General features: G+C 43.5%; 1 protein-coding gene across 2 annotated transcripts in view; it reads left to right on the top strand.

The window, feature by feature from the left end:
- DOCK1 (dedicator of cytokinesis 1) overlaps window positions 1-19,776 on the top strand; it is a 503,869-nt gene that overhangs the window by 181,564 nt on the left and 302,529 nt on the right. For both annotated transcript variants that reach the window (XM_023637097.2, XM_023637090.2), the window contains exons 26-27: window positions 11,595-11,722; window positions 13,458-13,553. In XM_023637097.2, the coding sequence (XP_023492865.1) occupies window positions 11,595-11,722; window positions 13,458-13,553 (224 nt within the window). The remainder of the gene's footprint in view (window positions 1-11,594; window positions 11,723-13,457; window positions 13,554-19,776) is intronic.

The following is a 19,776-nucleotide window of genomic DNA, read 5'->3' as shown; positions in this document are numbered from 1 at the left end:
TAGCAAACAGGCTCCTTTTAGACAATGTTCATCAGCCTCATAAAACTTCTTTTGTGTTCCAAATTGAACAACACAGAGCTTCTTAAAAATGTAGGCCTTGAGAGCTTAAATTATTTTCCTCATTCTTATTTTCAAGGCGAAGGATTCTTTCCATTATGAGGCAAAGTAACACTCTCCTTTTTAATGGTGGAAACATTAGTTACAGCAGCCCTTTGAAATCTGAGGGCAAAGGCCCAGATACCTATTGGGACTAGCCATTAGGAAATATTGAAGTCAGATTTCCAGACTGTTTTTTCATTTTGATTAGATCCAACATAGATAATTTATCTCTCTAAAAATTATCTTATTTTTTTTTTTTTTTTAAAGATTTTATTTTTTCCTTTTTCTCCCCAAAGCCCCCTGGTACATAGTTGTGTATTCTTCGTTGTGGGTTCCTCTAGTTGTGGCATGTGGGACGCTGCCTCAGCGTGGTCTGACGAGCAGCGCCATGTCCGCGCCCAGGATTCGAACCGACGAAACACTGGGCCGCCTGCAGCGGAGCGCGCGAACTTAACCACTCGGCCACGGGGCCAGCCCCTAAAAATTATCTTATTAATCAATTTCTTGTGCTTTAAATTGTAGAAAGAAAAGGTGTGTGTTTAATACAAACCCATAATAAAATATACCTTCTTAATGCTTTGATCTGTAAACAAATCAAAATAAAGTCTCTTGAGCTTCTCCACTGTGGAAAATGGAGAAATATTTCTCCTTATTGAAAGGGATCTTAAACTCAGAGCTACTCTGTAGTAGTTTTGTTAACTTGATGGATGTTGTCCAGAAAGAAAAATTGGGGTTGAGATCATCATGTGCCACAATCACTTAATGTACCAGTTGTTTAGCATTCTGGAGTACTTTAATTAGATAGTTGTGCTGATGACTTCTAATGAATGTTACCAGCTGTGAACCCCAACGACTGATTCTTTTAAATAATGGGGAATATGAATGTTATTCTCTCCTCTTCTATTTTTTTTTCATGCCTTGAGAAAATTTTAATCTTTATCTGTAAAGTACTGTACCTTTTTCAGCCCTCATTCTATATCTTTCATTAATAGTGTTTTTGAAAAGCCTGTTTGTTAAAACAGTGCAGCCCTTTAGAAACGGCTTGATGAATCTAGGAGGGTGAACTCAGTTTTAGTTTCTTAATTATATCTATTTCAATTCCATTGTAATTTGTTGAGCACCTACCATGTGCTTATGACTGTTGGTTGGTGAGTTTGATTTCTCTGAGTGGCTTCAGAGCCATCAACTTAAAAATGTATAATTGGGAAGACTAATTCTCTTAATTTATAGATAAGGACATAGGAGTTAAGTAACAAATCCTAGTCTGTATAAGCAGGACCCAGACAGGGAGCTGTCCAGCATCATGGTGCTGATTAAGGAGTTTTGTTAGCAATCCATCACCCGCTCTTTTCGTAAACTGTTTCACACCCATCATATGAGCTATGCATTTTGAAAACTGAATTTACTTCAAATGCCATATAGAACAAGATAAAATACAAATATATGAATAAATAAACACGTAAATGAATTAAACATAAATAAACTATGTAGTGTACTCATATGCTCATGGAATTTTCATCGTTTTTCTCTTTCTGTGAGGGGAGTGTTATCTGTGATCAAATTGGCAGTGCCAACAATTCCTCAGAGTATAGTTGGTCTAACCTTTATCTTAGTCTATTGACTCTCTGTTCTGTGCCCACCTCTGTGTGGGCTCCTACTTCTGTTACTTCATGTTGGGAGCAGGAAGAGCAATCTCAGAAGAGGCTGCCTTGATTAGGCACCAGGACAGCAAGTCCCTAAGTCTTCCCATTTCATGATTCCCTCCGGGCCCTACAAGCTGAGCTCCGTCCTTGCATGATATGTTGCCTACAGTAACTTGCCTGGGACAGTTGGAGGAGCCCCAGGTCAGCCTACAGGCTCCTATGTTCTCCTTCCAGACCTCATTCTTTTTCTGTTCCATGGACACCTCTCTGAGTGCACAGAACTTCCCTCAAGATGGAATGTACCAGTCTATATGTTTTTGACATTGTTTTTAAAATATGCATTTCATTGTTGGGACAACCAGGAGAGGCATGTGTGCTGGACCTCATTGGCCAAGACCTGTGTTGTGGGTTAACTTCACTCTCCTGGTTAAAAGAATGCATACCACTCCCCAGCCCTGTGTATTCTTTCTTGTATTTTTTCATCCTCAGTGTGTAGAGATTCTGCCCAAGGACTGGCACACCTGTAGGATTCCTTCTGAACTTCCCAAGCCACTTCCTTGATGTACTTCCATCCACCTAGAGAATAGATTCCTAGCTTCACCATTAGAGCCCACACAGTCTTCCCCAGCACTTTTACTTGACTCTAATTTTTTCATCTACTTATAGATGGGACTTATTTGTGACTGTTCTCCATTGGTTCCTCTTTCATTTCTTTCTTCTGACAAATTATTTATTACTACAATACTAATGAATGTTTAATCCCCATTATTATACTTCTCCAAACTAAAGGATACAAAATATCTGCTGCCCCACTCCCTTTTCCAAAAGATGACACACTTTTTACTAGACCCAATGGCTCTATCCAGAAGACAGTCTTAGACCAGCTGCTTTTTCCCATTGTTTCTGCAATTTATATCCTGTTGTGCTCCTCCTTCCAATTTCCAAGATACTTTTAATTCCTCTATCACCCTCTTAATTAAAATTCTGTGACATTGGGCATCTCAAAGCTGAAATGTAGCTTACCTTACTTCTGATCATTTCAGCACTCAGCTGAGTGGCACTGAGGATCTGTGACCACATCCTGACCAGAAGACTTACAAAGGTGCTGCTGGTTGATAGGGATAAAAACACAGTTGTATTTACTCCATTTCACAGACAAAGAGACTAAAGTTCAGAAAGTAAAAATAACCTACCTAATAAGCTTAGTCAATGTGAATTTATTCTCCTGGTATTGCTCACTCTCATGACTTGTTACATTAAAATGATTCTTGGGAAGATTTAATTTGCATTTGACATGTTAGATACCTGAATCATACATGTTTACAGGCATGTGCGCATGTCTGGATCATTTACTCTAAGGTGTTCTGGCTTTAAGATCAGGCATCTAATTCCGGCTCTGCTGCTGCTTAGTGGTGTAATCCTCACACATCCCTTCTCTCTGATTCCTGGCTCGCACTCTGTAAAATGTGGACATGAGTAGATAGTTCCTTATGATTCCTTCCATTGCTGACTCTGTTTTCTGCACTTCTGTTGCTTGAAGACTTGCAAAGAGGGAGAAATCATTTGAACAAATTGAATCATGTGGGTACAGAGTTCTTAGATGGTTGAAAAATAAGATGATTGTCTATAGAAGATAAATAGTGAGCATCCTCCATTTATATGGCTCTTACTGTTTAATTCTCATTAAAAGTGTTAATCTGGATCTCAGTTCTATATAACAGGCTCAAGGTTATTAAATGTACTTTATGGATCATTTGTTTAATGTGACCAAACTAAAAATTAAGAAGCATATTACTCACTGTTCATAAAACGAATGTTTTAAATGGACAAATTCATTCTCATATTTGCATCTTGCTTTAGTGTAGAGCTGTAATGGGGTTATAGACAGATATTCTGCTTGGACATTTATAAGCTGATGATGCCTGTTGAATACCTTTTATAAAGATTAATATTTTTTACTCTGTGCCCATTACCAGAGCATTAATCATCACAGCTTCAGCCTGCACAGCTGAGGATGAACAGATGTCAAATTATTGCTGTCTGTAATCATAGTGGATCACACTGGGAAAGGAGGATGTGGAAGGGTGGCCGGTGTGCGGCAAGACCTCTGATCCCCATGGCTGATTTGTGTGCCCATCGGGCTGCCTGTCCCTTCCTGGCTGCCTGGGCTGGGCTCACTGCATTCCTCTCTGTGCATACCATGGAAAACCGGGACAAGTGTGCTAGGTAGTTCTGGCTTCCTTGTAGGTCATGGCTATGCCTCGACTCAGTACTCATGGGCACTGACAAGTCTTGCAGTCCCAACATGTGATGTGAGGTCTGATAGGAGAAAGCTGTGGCTCTGATTCTGCCTCCAGTGGTGAACGCCAGCTCATGAAAATGAGACTTTGCACATGAGGTCTCTAACATCTGCTTCCTAGCAGACTCATAGATGATGCTACTCAGCAGATAAAGAATGTGAGCGACATAGGTAATTTAAAATTTTCTAGAGGCCAAATTTTAAAAGAAAGTACAAAGCAATTGGTGAACTTAATTTGAATAATATATTTTATCGAAAATATCATCTTAATATAACTTTAATCTAAAAATTACTAATGGCATACTTTACATTCTTTTTTTTCACACTAATTCTCTGACATCCAGTGTGTTTTTTAACACTTAACAGCACATCTCAATTTGGATGCTAAATTTTCATCAGAGATGCTTCATCTGTATTTAATGAACATTTAATAAAATTTACCATTGACAGGTAGATTCACGTACTCAAGTTGCTCCACTTGTTCCAAACAGTTGTTTCCAATAAATCAAGCATTACTTTTTACATGTAGGTTTAAATTACTTAAAGTTAAATAAAATTCAAAATTCCATTCCTTAGTGGCACTAGCTACATTTCAGGTGCCCGGTGGCTACCATATTGCATAGCATGGCTCAAGGACGTTAGTTTTCTTTGTGTACTGTTAGTTGCAAAGGCTGACTTTGTATATTAGTATAATTCCTATGATCGTTATTGACAGCTACCATTTAATGAATGCTTGCTGTTTGCCAAATATGCATGTTGTATCATTTAATTCTCACTGTAAATCTAAAAGGTAAACAACAGCATTCCCATTTTGCAGATCAGAAAAATTAAGGCCTAGAGTGTTTAAATAACTTGCTCAAGATCCAAAGAAAAGAATGAGCAGAGTGGTGTTATTATTTCCCACGTGCTTGGGCAGACTGGACCTGAATGAGAGTAAAAGGCTCTGCCTGAGCCTCACGGTGTGGCCCCCGCTCCTGGACTTGGGGCAGGTGTGACTGCAGCTGGTTTCAAATGGTTGTCTGTGGGGAGTTTATTTAAAATACCAGGTTGTTTTGGGTTTTGTTTTTGATTGTCAGCTTTCCAGGCCATGTGTTTTGAACCTAATGCGACCATCAGCACAAATCATAGTATAGAAATGACATCCGGTTCATGAGGAAAGGCAGGATATTCAGGACACCGAGTAGGGGCATTAATAATGTGACAGGGGATTGCTCTTCCTCACTTTCCAGAGTCTCATGATTTAAAATAGTTAATTGCAGGAGTGTGTGTGTGTGTAGTATATGAGTGTGTATGTGGTGTGTATGAGTGTGTGGTGTGTGTGTGTGTGTATGTGTGATGTATGTGCATAGTGTGTGAGTGTGTATGTGATATGTATGTTGTGCATAGTGTGTGACTGTGTGTGGTATATGTATGTGTGTGGTGTGTGTGTGATGAATTTATGTGTGGTATGTTTGTGGTCTGTGTGATGTGTATGTGTGGTGTGTGAATGTAGGTGTGGTGTGTATATATGTGTGGTGTGTGTGTGGGGAGAGTGTTGTGAATGTGTGTGGTGGGTGTGTGACTGTGTAAGTGTGTGTATGGGAAGTGTAGTGTGTGTATGTGGGGGGTGTGTTGTGAGAATGAGTATGTGGTGTGTATGTATGTTGTGTGTACTGTATAAATATGTGTGGTTTGTGTATGTGTGTGGGGGAGTGTGTGTGGTATGTGAGTGTGTGGTGTGTGTATGTGTGTGGGGTGTGTGATATGTGTGTGTGGTGTGTATCGTGTGTGAGTGTGTGTATGTGTGGGGGGTGTGTATGTGGTATGTGTTAGTGTGTGGGGTGTGGTGTATGAGTGTGTGTGTGAGTGCATGTGAGGAGTGTGTGTACGTGTAGAGTGTGTGGTACATGTGAGTGTGTGGTGTGTATGGTATATGAGTGTGTGTGTGAGGAGTGTATGTATGTGTGCTGAGTGTGGGGAATGTGTGCTATGTGTGTGTGAGTGTGTGTGGTATACCTTCCTCCTTGCTCTTGACTTTTTGGCCTTGACTTACAATAAAATTTGAGGGACTTTAGTGTTATTTAAAGTGTGTGCCCCACTTCTTGGAAAAACTGAAAGTAGACTGACGTGCAGAGTAAGAGAGACCTTTGAAAAAATGAGGTTTTGAGAAACCTGTGTTAATTTTGCTTTTGGGGGGGTGCAGCTGAGTGGCTGAGCGGCCCTGGGAGGCAGACCTGCAGCCTCCTGCAGACCCTGTAATTTGATACTGTGCTCCTGTAATTGCAAATGAATGCATACCAACACTTGCACATCACACACGCATGCACCTGCACTCTACTGTCCAGTTTGGCTTGGACACTGTCCAGTGAAACTGGGTCACCAGAAATGCGGGAGAGGTTTTGTTATGATGTCTTTATCCCTCTGATGTCTTGCAAGGATGGGCCAGGGCTACGCTGGACTTCAGGTCCCTCCTCAGCACGAAACAAGTGTGAAGTACTGTGGTTTCCAGAAAAAAAGTGACTGCAGACAGAAGTAAATAAGCTGCAACTGTCCTGGTAGGAAGAAAGAGCCCTCTCGACAGTGAGCATATGCACACACAAACACTCACATGTGTGCACACAGAATACCACCATCACGTCTTGGTTCACGTGCAGAGGCTCTTCCCATTGATGAGAACAACACCTCTGCTTTCCTGGAGATTGCCTTCCCGTAGGAGAAGCGGGTAATAGAACCAGTGGTAATTTACGGTGGTCCAAGAACTGGGCCTCTGAGGCCTGCCTGCACCCAGGCCTGTCGGTGGGCTGTGCCAGGGCCTGCAGATCACAGGTCACAGGCTGGTGCTGCCTCCAACTTTGGTCCTCTCAGCGTCTGAAGGACTCTGGAGCATTGTCTTTCTTCCTTTGGGGGCTTGAGATGTGTTTCTGAAGGGTGCTGCTGCCCTGTGACCCTCTGTCCCTGGAGGCCTGCACGAGATGCCTGGTGCAGCCTCTGAGGAAAGCCTGGGTGTCTGGCTGCCGCTCTCCAGGGATTGGTCCTATGATTTGTGAGTGGTCAGGGGCCGGAGCTCTGTCCTGGGGCTTTCCTCTGCATTGGAATGTCGGACTGCTTTCACAAACTCTTTCTGTAGGCATTGTCTCTTGTCATCCTCTCAATGAAGTATGCTTATCCCCATTTCCCACTTCGTCTTGACCTGCCATGAGTGGAGTGGATGATGAAGGATGAGTTACAGTTCTCTTGTGGATACTGAAAACATCCAAGTTGTGGATACGGGTCCATCCGAAGGATTATAACAAATGGGTTTTTACGTTCTCAAAGGACTAAGAGAATGAAATGTCTTTCAATGTGACAAAATGGCATGAAGTTTCCAAAAGATGTTTTTCATCAAGAGAGGCTGGATAACAAACAGGTGAAGCTAACACAGACCCCTGAGCTGGGTGGATAGCGGACGTTCCCGCCAGGCAGCCAAAGATAGTTGACAGCATCTCCCTGCCGAAGAGGAACAGGGCACTCATTGCTTCCCGGAGTACTTCTGACAAATGAGACCAACACACTCAATTACCTCCGAGAACAGTGAAGTCTACAAGTGTCTGTCGAGCGTAACAGATAAATGGAGCGGTAAGGGATGGATTTTGGCCAGGGCACCTGGGAACCAGGGCTTGAAGGGCTATTTCTGCCATCTCTGAGTCCAGAACTGTGTTCCTCAGATTTTCTAGGACTGTTCATGGACACACCCCGCCCCCTGAACCAGATTGCCAGTCCACTATGCCATCTGCCTCTGTCCAGTCCCTCCTAAGCTTGTTTCAGAGCAGTCTTGCCAGGCTTCCATAGTCATTGTTTTCCTTAGTCATGGTGTCAGGGTCTGCCTTTACCTGCTCGGGTCTTCAGGACTCTAACTTCTCCCTCTGAGATGTCTTGGAAATTCGACTTATCTCCCAAATGATGAGTTGTGATAGGGATGACCAAGAAGTGGACGTGTGGCCAAGGGCTCATCCCCTCTTGAGGGTGGTCATACTGGGCGATGTGTTTCAGGCCGAATGGAAAGAAGACCCATTCTGGAGATGTCATACCATGGACTGAGAGGATAGGCACAGGCAGGGCTGGACTCAGATGGGTTTGCGGAGGAAACTTCCCAGCCTGCTGGGTTCTAGGAGCTTCAAGTGTAGCCCCTACACTGGATGTTGTGTTGTGGTTAAGGTCAGCCAGTCAAGAGCTCCTGAGGGTGGAGGTAGTTTGTGAACATCGGGATTCTGTAGGAAGGACATTGGGTTTTTGGGATGCTTGTGGAATTTGTGTATTCCGTGGGTCAGCATTTTTGGCAGATGCATTTTGAGGCTGGTTTCACTGCTACGAGGACAGTTTCTTGTGGCATTTCCCTTAGACTGGCTTCATCCTTGGCCGGCTTTCTGACACTTGTGCACTCTCCATCATGGACAACACGTCTTGGCTCTTTGGAGCACTTCCCTCATGAGTTCAAGGGGCTGTGACTTTCGGAGAGATGCTTTCCATGGGGGCCTGAGTTCATCCAATGGCATCACAGGAAGGGCAGGATGAGAAGACCAGGGAATTGTACGAGGCCCCCTGATATCCAGGAGCACAGACGTGGAGGGACCATCCTAGTCCCCATAGGACAGTGCCTTCTTCTTGTGCTGTGCCGTGGTTCCCTGACCTCCTGTGGATTCTTGCCGTCATAGTCAGTGAGGCTGCCTGGCCTCTGCCCAGAAGATGTGCAGCATTTTAGCATCTCTGCATTACTTCTGCCTGTGTATCGCTTACTGTAATTGTGAAGTCAACAAGTAAACTCATATATTCATTGGACAAAACTCTTTCCGGAAAAGTGGAGGTGCCATCAGTCCTTTCTCGGGAAATAAATCAAAATGGAATTTGAAAAAGCCTTAGCATCGGCTCCCTACCTGTAGTGCTCTGGAAGACAGTGGAACAGAAGGGCTTGTTCTGCATCCTCATTTCTCCCCATCTGCACCCTACTCCCGCCTCCACCCCCAGGCCTTCGTTACCCTGTAGTCTTTGGGAAGGTCTTCTGAGCGGGTCTCTGCATATTTACAGGAACCATTCCAGTGCTACATGCTCATTTTTTTTCTTATAGCAAAAAAAAAAAAGCTCAGGAAACATTAATGCAAACCATGCTTTTATATATCATTAATGCTGTAAGTCTTAATATGTAAAACCCTAAAAACAAGCTGAGGATATTTAATGTTTGAGAGCTCTGCTGTCTCCTCTCTCGTGCTCTGCATTTTAAAGGAAATAGCAATAGCTGGGCCAGTTTCACAATACAGAGCTGGTGTCGTAAACAGATAGTTCATGTTGGAGGGTGGATGATGCTGGAGTTGAACGGGATTTCCCAATTGGAAGAGACAATTAGTAATTGCATTTTGTCTTTAATCTCATTTATATCTGTTTCCTTATTGTTCTTTAATTTTCTGAACATCCTTTCTATGTTCCTATTTACAAGACAAACGAAAACTCAGATGTTCTTTGACTCTGATCCTCACACCCCAGCGTCCTTTCATTTCATAGCCATCTGCCAGGAGTTGTGTCTGGTCTGTGCTGCTGATTCCATTTCTTTGTGCCTCTTCAATCCACACCAGGAAGCTGCCTTGGGAAGGGGTCTGGGTGCCTTTATTGCCACATCCTAAGGCTGTCCTGTTCTAACTGTTGTCCTGCCACGTTTAGCCACACTGACCACCCTGTCCTCCCTTGGTTTGGGTGATGTCACTCATCTCCGCCTCGTCTCGCAGCTCTCCTCACTCCAGCTTCATGTCCTACCCGTCTCCTGTTCTAATACCTACGTACTGATGCTGTTCACAGTTTTTCCTTCTCCTTTGACACGCTCTCCTTCCAGAGTCTTATTCACATACTTGGGTTTCATTATTGCCTAGAGGCTGATGATTCTCCAATTTGTATTTCTAAGCCCAAAATCTCCTCCAACGTCTAGAACCCTCTATCCATTTGCCTACTACATGGGGCCACTTGAGTGGCCAAGTTGCCCAAAACCAATCCCAGTCATTTTCTCCTCCCTTCAATGCACTTCTTTCGCCAGTTTCCTCTCCTTGGATGGCACACTCATCACCAGGAGGCTGTTCTTTTTGACTCTTTTTTTATCCCCCACACTCATCTCCGGTTAATCACCAAGCAGTGTATTCAGCCTGCCTCCAGTTTGCTCTTATTCAAGGCCTTTTCTTTCAAAGTCACCACTACAGCAGGAGCTCAGGCCTTTACTCTTTCTTGCCTGGGCTCTTGTAGTAGCTAACTGACCAGTTCTGTGCTTCCCATCTCTACTGCCCTGCCTGTGTAGCAGCACAAGGATCTCTCTAGCCTTTTGATCTGATCACATCTCTCCCCCATCAGCCTGGTCCAGTTCCTTACTCTTTTCCACCTCACTCATCATGTTCACGATGAAATCCAACTGCCCATCCCGCCTTTCATTCTGCCCCTCTTCTCCCCACCCTCCTGAACTGAGAACGTCACTGTGACTGCGTCACATGTTTCTGTCTCTGTAACTTGGTGGATAGGATTCCCTTTCCTGGACTGCCCACCCTACATGGCAAATTTCTGCCAGCAAGTGAAGGTACTGCCTCCCAAGGGAAGCCCCTCTGACCCTCCCCTCCAAGGTCAGTGCTTGCTCCCACTGCCCCCTCCCTCCCATCCTGATGCCTTCACCCAGGGGTCTGGGAGCCAGAGAGAGGCTGTGGCCCATCACCAGTATCTGTGTCACATTGTAAGAGCAAGTACCTTTCCTGGGCATCTAACCTGTGGCAGACCCAGGCCTTCGGAAGCGCGTCACCTTGTATCATGCCTCACAGCTGTGAGTGGCTAGTGCCAGCATGACCATGGTAGAGGTGAGGAGACCTTGGCTCAGAGAGGTGATGTGAGCTGCCCAAGAGGACCCTGCTAGGAAGCCAGCAGAATTTAAAGCTGGACAGCCTCACTCTTGAGCCTGAGCTCTCAGCCCTCCACACACAGTCCCTCTGCAAGTGGGAGCCCAGCAGAAAGTTGTCCCCGAGTGAAGACAACACGGAGAATTTAGTAGGTTATGAGCTGGCTGAGCTCAGAAACGTTAGGAGGCTGTAGCATATGGGAGTAGGAGGAAACCATGCTTTGGTGTCCTAGGAATAAATGAGAAATAGCTGCAATTCAAATAGTTTTTGTTGTAACAAGTATTTCTTCTAAAGTTGCAAATCAGTGAATTTATAGTTCAGCAGAGAAAATTAGTTAAAACCCCAACGTGTGTGTTTCTGTGTGCACACTATGGGATATATGTGTATTATGTGTTTATATATATGTATGTTTGTGAATTGTTATTGTATATTTACTTGGAGACGCACACATATATGTGGGCACATGTGAGTGTTTGTGTGTAAATTATTTGCATAGCGATATGAGTGATTTACTCACAGTCAGGTAATCTGAGCCTCTCCAGATGTCAGTGTCATGTCAGGGAGAATGTAAATGTAACGTGCTTGAAAACAGTGTAACATGCTAGGATAACAAGCTTCTAGCAAACATGAGTTGCATCTTGGTGGGTTCCCTGCTGACTGGCAACCCCATGTCCAATGCAGACTGCAGAGAGATCCTGCTTCCCATGATGACAGATCAGCTCAAGTACCATCTGGAGAGACAGGAAGACCTGGAGGCCTGCTGTCAACTGCTCAGTAACATCCTGGAGGTTCTGTACCGGAAGGACGTGGTGAGTAATGGCTGTGCTTGCTCAGGCTGCCTTCGAGGACCACGCAGGAAGTGTTGCCCTGTACTTCACATAAACCCCAGCCTCGCGGTACAGAGGTACCTTTGATTCCTTTAAAAAGCAAAGGCCTTAAGTTTTGGGGGTGAGCCTTTCTCTTGCTCTTTATGGAGTTGCACCCTTATGTTATATTTATTTATAAATATAAAATTATGAAATATGATAATTATATTACAATGATTATTCTTCCACAATACAAATATCTTTTTAAGTTTATTTCTTGTGACTTCTCAGCTAAATGCCTCCCAAGACTTAGATTTTGATCCTTAAGGTCAGACAAAGGTTTTGATGTTAAAAATTGGCGGTAAACTTGTGGAGATTAATTACCTGCATTCCTTTTTTCAATTCTTACTTTTTTAAGGTAATACATACACATAGCTTTTCAAAAAAACAACTCAGTGGTGCTTCAAAGAGTTCAGAGAAAGAGCAGCTCTGCCTCTTCCCCAGGTTCTTCTCCGTGCAGGTTGCTTTCTTTCTGTGCTTTCTTAGCTGGTTTTTTAAAAAATGGTATCTCCTTTTGCATCTTCTAAATTGTGTCCTTATTCCATTGACCTTGGTTTTCATCAGAAGTTAGTGCCATACATATGGAAAAGTCTGACCTTAAGCCTCCCCATCCCCAGTATACCCACCAGACACACTTGTGCACACATGTGCATGCACATGTGAAGTCATTGATTCTCCAGGCATGTCTGGAAAAGTGTACAGGGCCTTGTCCATCTCTGCCTCCAGCAGTGGAAAGATGGGCCATGATTTTCAAGTCGACAGGGCTTCTTCTTGCTCTCTCCCACATGACCTCCAGACACCTTTCTAATCAACGCACGCGCACACACACATACCCTGTCCTGCCCACTCCTTTTCTGCACTGGCTCATTCTCTGGGCCTGGTTAGTGTCTTTGCAGAAAGAGGTCAGATCAAATTAGTTCACACTGATGGTTGTTATATCAGCTTTTCCGGTGATGTTGCCTTTGAAAGGTTTTGGAAGCGTTACCCCAAAGGCCAGCCTCCTGTGGCCCCATTCCAGGGCCTTCTCTTTTCTTAGTGGAGAAAAAGTTGAGAGTAAAGGGGTGGTGTGGCCAAACCTCACAGAGGAGGTGGTGCCTGCCCTGGCCTCGTGTGGAAGTGCCTAGAGAGTCCGTTTAAACATGTTGAGCGTTCATGAAGAAGAGTCAGCAATCCCATCACACACAAAATAAAAGAGCAAACTTTTCCTGACAGAAAATTCTGTGGCACTGAGGATTTTAGGTGGTTTGCTAAAATGATATTTAACTATTCTCTGTGATTGTTCCCCAAGTCATTGAGATTTGACACGCAGAGCAGTTTGCAGTTGTTGTCTGCCTGCCTTCCATTTACAAATGGCCAAGTGTCTAGAAAACTAATTGGTGGGCTAATCAGGGATCATAAACATTATATTGTTTAAACAGATTTGCTTTTATTTTTAAGGTTTGCTTAAATTAAATTACTATGATTATATAACGAGTTATCATTAATGGACTATAATTAATAAAATGCCTGGAGTTTTCTTCGTGAAGGCTTTTGCCTTTGACAAGGACCATTTTTCATCTCGTTAAGGGTTGTAATTGATTTACTCTTTCCAGGGTAAATGGATTCAATGACAACGGCTGGGGCTTGCATATTAATGATTGCCTTAGGATTTGGTTTTCACTGATGTGTCCTCCTCCAGGGCCCGACTCAGAGGCATGTCCAGATAATCATGGAGAAACTTCTCCGGACAGTGAACCGAACCGTCATTTCCATGGGGCGGGATTCCGAACTCATTGTAAGTGCTGAGTGACATACATTTGGGTATTTCATTGTGGCTGGGAGCATCTTCCTGAAGAATATCGTTTATTCTCAATCCTGAAAATGCGTCCGGTTCTTTTCCAACTGCCTTTTGAAACTATGCTTATTTTAATACAAGATAGCAAGCAGTTGAGATGCATTTATTTACAGTCCGGTACATGAAAGGTAATCATTTTCCATGATTCTAGAAGCAAGTGTCAAAGTTGAAGGGTAAGCAACCAACAGTTTGGAGACAGAAGCGTTTGGCTCTTGTTTCTTCCTTAGTTACCTCTAGCAAAGGATGTGTAGTTTCTTCTAAACCTTCATTCTTCTGGCAGTTTCTTTCTACATATTTACCTTTAAGATGCCTTTAATAAAATTTTATGAACGACCTTAAAAAGTAATTGAGGTACTCCAACTTAGCTATTTTATTGTCTGCTCTAATGTATTGTTAGGTGTTTCTCTTATACAGAGTACTGAGGCATGGAACGGTATCTATTTCTTCTTTTCCAGAAAGTTTTAACAATAATTGAGACAGTCTTTCAAGTTTCACGTTATGGCGCCTTTTCCCCAGAGTTTATGGCTCTCCTCCTCAACCTGTTACTCTTAAGTTTGGTTTCTTAGGCAAAAGATGCACACGTAGGTCTCATGTAATTTCTTTCTTTTCTATTACGTGTTACTATTTAATTTGGTTTGGTCGCTGGCATTAAAAAACAATAAATAACTTCCCTAATCATAGAACAAAAAATCTAGTTAGAGTTTTCACTGGCAATCAGCCAGGCACATTGGTCTTCCTTGGTGTGTGACCTTAGTTCTTTCTGCATTTCCTGGAGCAGAACAAGTAAGGTGACACTTGTCTCCTTCAGACAGCAAAGCAAGAATATAGCAGTGGGCAGCTTTTGGTTCCCGTGGTTGGCACCACAATAAAGGCTGTGGTTTTGGGTGAATCACAGATAGGTGGCACAGATGTGGAACAATCGCTGCCTTACTATGTTTCCGTCCAGTAAAAGACTCTAGTCTATGTCTCAGAGTTTCAGCATATTATGTTCAGATTTTCTTTTTTAAGAGATTTGGGCTATAACGTATATAAATTAGGAAGGCAAATGTTTCCTTGTAGATTGGCTTTATTTGCAGTAGGCTTTTCCATTATTCTGTAACCATAAATTTGTCTGCTTCTTCATGTTCTTCTTATATAATCTTCACTACTCTTCTATATAATCTAAAAACACCTTTGTGTAGGTGGGTGGAGACTGAGCCCCATGGAGTGAGACTTGGGGTGACTCCAGGAGTACTCCTGGGGTCTGGTGTTCCTGTCTTCTTGGGTCATGCTAGGGGTGTCCTTGAACCCTCTCATATTGTGGGACTGCAAGACAGCCTTAAGTAGCTGGATAATGTGTGGCTTGAAGTTGAACCAAGTTTGGTATCATTTTGCTAAGACCTCTTGGAATGGGCTGGATTAGGGAGGCTGGGGTGACATGATGTCGGCACTCACGGGGTTTCAGTGAGTGAGTGGTAGACCCTTGGGATGGGCAGAGCGGGGAGATGGCTGATGTGGAGGCAAGTGAACTGATGAGTTAGTCCCGTCTCTGGTTAGGTCTTGACTCGAGCTGTGTGCTCACTCGGGTCAGCCTGATGGTCAACAGTTAAACTGGGGAGAGGAGGGCTGGGGAAGCCCATAACAGTTTGGATTCATCCTTGGAATGTGGAGAGATTGTGAGATGTGCTCACAGCTCAATCAGAGGATCTAAGGAAGGTAGACAGGAGCATGCAGAGCATAGTGTCTTCTCTCAGACCATGTGGGCCAGGATGCCTTTGGGAAATATCTCATATCTCAGGCATAATGATAATAGTGGCAATAATAATAGCTGCTCTTCATTGAGCACTTATTTATGTTCTGGGCACTGTATAACTAATGGGAATATTCTCATTTAATTCTCACCTTTTGTCGTGTATATGCAACTGTAGAAAATCCCTGCAGAGAGATGAGAAATTGTTCTAGATCCCACAGCTAGCCTGGCAGCACTGCTTTGGAGCCCTGATTTGGTGCCAAGGCTTACTCTCCTTAGTCTGTTGTGTAAGATTGAGACTCATGATACTGATCTCAGTGGTATTCCAGGAGGTATCAAAGAGGACTCTGAATTCTGAATTCCTTCAAGATCTCTATCCTACTTAGGGAGGCAGCTGACCAGGAAAGTAGGCACCTTTCCATTTTCCACCTCTCGTTCATTTCCATGGGGCCAAACATTAGAATCTCCTGGAGGTAGAAGGGCCAGGCCAAGAGTCGGGTGTGCCTTTCCTGAAAGGCTTGGAGGAACCCATGTGTTGTGAGGACCCCTTAGGAGTTCCTTAGGAAGAGCCCTGAAGTGTTCTAAGAAGCGGGTATGGCAGTGAGGACCCATGCTCTGTCTTACCTAGCTGTGGCCCTGTTCCTACTGAGCAGTTGGCAGGGGTCCAAGGCACTGTCAGGGAATGGGGGTGGAGCAGGGCACGTTGCCCACCTCTGGCTCATTCCCCACTGCCCTGACCTTCTCCAACAGGAGTCTTCAGAAGCAGGAAGGGGATTTAGGTCCTAAGCTGACTCTTCTCAATTCCAACATTTCCAATATCTGTGAAAGGAGTCCAGACATTCTTTTTGTAAAACTAAGCTGCCACGGAAGGAATCTCGGAAAAAAAAAATTCTGAATAAGCTATAATTTAATGAGTGATGACAGCATCAACATGTTTTCAGGAAGGGCATTTGCCATTTAAAATTAGAGTTGTGTGGAAGGACCTCTCAGTCATCAAGGAACCGTGAGTCCTCATTGTGATGTCCACGGAGTGGGAAGACTGAAATGCTCCCCTGCTCAGTGTGCTTGACCTTGCTCTCCCCATCCTCTCAGATGGAGATTTATGCATTAGCTTCTTAATGTCACTGTTGTTGCTCTGTGAATTTAGATTAGAGGAAGATCCGGGGAAAAAATATGTCTGACAAGGTGGACAAAAAACTTAATCAGTGGACCTTCTAGAGTGGAAAAAGAGCAGAAAATGGTTTATAGACCTGTTTTGGGTAAGCTGTAACATTCCATTATCACACAGAGATTTCAATCCTTATGTGCTTGCTACTCATTTTTGTATAAATGTAATGGAAATGGTTATAACTATGCATCAGCTTTAAAATTCTAAGCAATTTCTGAAAATGGAGTTAAAACATTAAAGTGATTAAAAGAACTTTTGAATAAATGCTTCACTTCATGATTTATTCCATGGTATTGTCAACAATAATACTAGAAATGTGACCTCCATTTCCATTGAAATAACTTATTACTTGGGAATGCTGCTGTGGCCCGACAATTTCCCCTGTTTATGGATGGAATAGAGAACTGGGGAACTTCACACGTCACTGAGTAAGCTGTGATATATACAGCATAAGGCTTTTCTTTTATCTGCATCTGTGATGTTTTATGAAGACTGTGCAGTTGGTTGTATATCATTTGTTTTAGTTCATTTTATACTTTTCCACATTATATTTGAAATGGGCTGTTAGAATGTATCTCATGCATAGGATAAAAATATGCCATGATTCTAAGTATACTTAAAAAAAAAATCCATTTGGCAAGTATAGAATCATAGACCATGTGGATGTCTAAAGCAGGCCCTAACACAGAAGCCGTGCAGTAACCTTGCCACAGAATTCAGATGTCATTTTATCTCTACTCCAGTGTAGTCTGATACTGTAGAATAATTGAGTGAAATGCTTGGTTTTCTATTGTCTGATTTCCTATTTTATTTTTCTGTTCCTCTTTGTAAAGTTTTCTGGGCCCTCGGTGTTAGCATTCTTAGTGATCGTGTGTGGTTCTGAGCAAGTGGGATGTGGGATGGGTGCTCTTGTCTTCTGGGCAGGTGGCCGGGCCAGCCATTTGGTGGGTGATCTGGTCCCCTCTTCACCTCCCCCCTCCACTCCCCAAAGCTAGTGTGTCTTTGCTGCAATAAGCGCTGTACGCGATGCTGGGTTGAGAAGGGAAGAAATGAAACACAGAAGGACCGTTCCTTCTCCTGTGCTATTAGCTGCTGCTGCTTCTTTCAAATGATCAGATTTACATTCTGTTAATGGGTCTTTAAAAATGTAATCGAGTGAGAAGGACTTTTAAAGATTTTTCTATGGCCTGGATACACACCAGAAGACTGGCAATTACTAATTCACTAAAATGAAAATGTGGGCCTCTTCTGAGGAAAGATTCCCTTGGAAAATTCACAGAAGTAGGCTTAGGAAAGGGAAAACTCTGCCTGGATCCTCCACTTGGTCTTGTGACCAGCACACCTCCTGAGTCACTAGACGCAGGCGTCAGGAGTTATTTTGCTTCCATTTTGAACACTGCCTTTGGGGACACTTGGGATGGGAGTGTTTTTCGTCGGCAGCATCAGTGGTAGGGAATATGCTGTTCGTGAAAACCCAGGGCTCTCTGAGCCTGGGTGACTTATAAGGACCTGACATGCTTCTTCATTGGGAAAATAATATAACAGAATGGTCTTCCAGTAAATAGAGCCCTTTTACCAAGACTCATAACCAAATATTTTCACAAAGATGTTATGTCCCCATGCATGAACATTCCTTTTGCAGTCTTTATTCTAATGGAGTTTATGCATGAATGTGCCTTTTTAAAAATGCTGTTTAAATCTTCATTTGCAAAAGAAAAGAATACATTTTGAATGTTTCAAATGGACAGTGGCTGCTTTTGCATATGAGTGTCCTAAAAAGTGTCGGGAATTGTACTGTTTGGTGATAAATCTACTTAGAAAACATGCTTTCAGGAAATATCCTAACACAGGTACGCATGTGAGCCGTGATGACTTTATAAATTCATTTTGATTTGGTATCGGTACAGCAGGTTTTCCTGCCTTTCTCATATTTCTGTGGCCCTGATATTTGCTCGAGGTTGGTCACTGACTGTGGATTTACTGCAGAGGAAATAAAAACCACGTCACTGCTTGGGAAAAATATGGTCTGCAATTCTTGCATATTCATACCAAACCGCACAAGTATCTTAGGTTAATTATTGAGCTACTTAAAAGGCAATATGCTACTTCACATGACCTTCTTATCTGCCGAAATGTAGGCTACACATCATAGCATGATTAGTTAACACTAATTCACAAAATAGAATGTTATTGCTGAATCATATAGCTCTTTTCTTCCGGTAAATAAATCGGCCGCAGACTGCCTGTGCCAAATGTGCCCGTGGTAGAGTTTTTCTAGATAAAAGGAGATATATCGGGGTAGAAAGCAGCTGCTGTGATCTTTAGGTGACAATGCACCAATGACACTGCCTTGCTTAGTAATCAAGTCAAATTTTTCTTGCTGATAAAAGTGCTCCAGGAGAATCAGTCCGGGCTTTGTAAATGTGCTACACTGTTATAGAAAGCGTGGGATGCACAAGTTCACGACCCATTTCTTGGTTTTGCTCTCTTCTATGAAAGGCAAAAAGCAAGCACTTTAATCTGATGGTGTGTCTTTGGAGTTGGAATTGAGGATTGTGTATCTCAGCTGTGCCATGCGTGCCATGGTACCCCAAGGCGCGTGGCATTGCAAGGCGTGCTTATTACTGTTTGAGACTGGAGTCAGCCTGGTGCTGGTCCACAGGCTGTGATGCCATATGTGCTACACCTCAGATCTCCATGGCAAGGGACACCTCGGCAACCTCATAGGATGCATGGGGCACTTCTTCTAGCTTCCTAAGCCCTTTCCAAGATAGCATGGTTTCCCCACACCTTGATTCCCTTCCAGTTGACACTCTGCCAGAGTAGGGCAGGGTCTGAGATCGAAGGAGCAGATGCAGAGGCCCCGGGACTTCTCCTTGGAGGGCAGTGGTACACTTTCAGAGTGACTGGTAGGCACCTGCATGGCAGAATGTCGTATCTAGTTGTTTATAAGAGAGTCCCTCCGAGGCAGCACCAGTAGGTGGCTCACAAATAGTTACAGGCTATGACTTGGAGGATCCCTCACTGCTCTGGGATGGAGCATTGGGTCTTGCTCCTTCTCTAGACACCTGAATTGCACTCATCCCCTTCTGCTCCCTGAGGAACCTGGGAGGTAGCAGGAGCCTTCTGTCTCAGCCTACCATGTCTCATCCTTGCAAGTAGACTCTGTCATTGCAGAGACCAGGAGAGGAAGTAGTGACCTCTTCTCTCCTAGGCTTCCAGGAGAGGTAGGGTGCTCAGCCCGACTGGGGCACTTGTCTTCTACC

The sequence above is a fragment of the Equus caballus genome, chromosome 1 (assembly GCF_041296265.1).
Source record: "Equus caballus isolate H_3958 breed thoroughbred chromosome 1, TB-T2T, whole genome shotgun sequence".
Lineage (NCBI taxonomy): Eukaryota > Metazoa > Chordata > Mammalia > Perissodactyla > Equidae > Equus > Equus caballus.
This window is presented reverse-complemented; position numbering and strand designations above follow the sequence as displayed.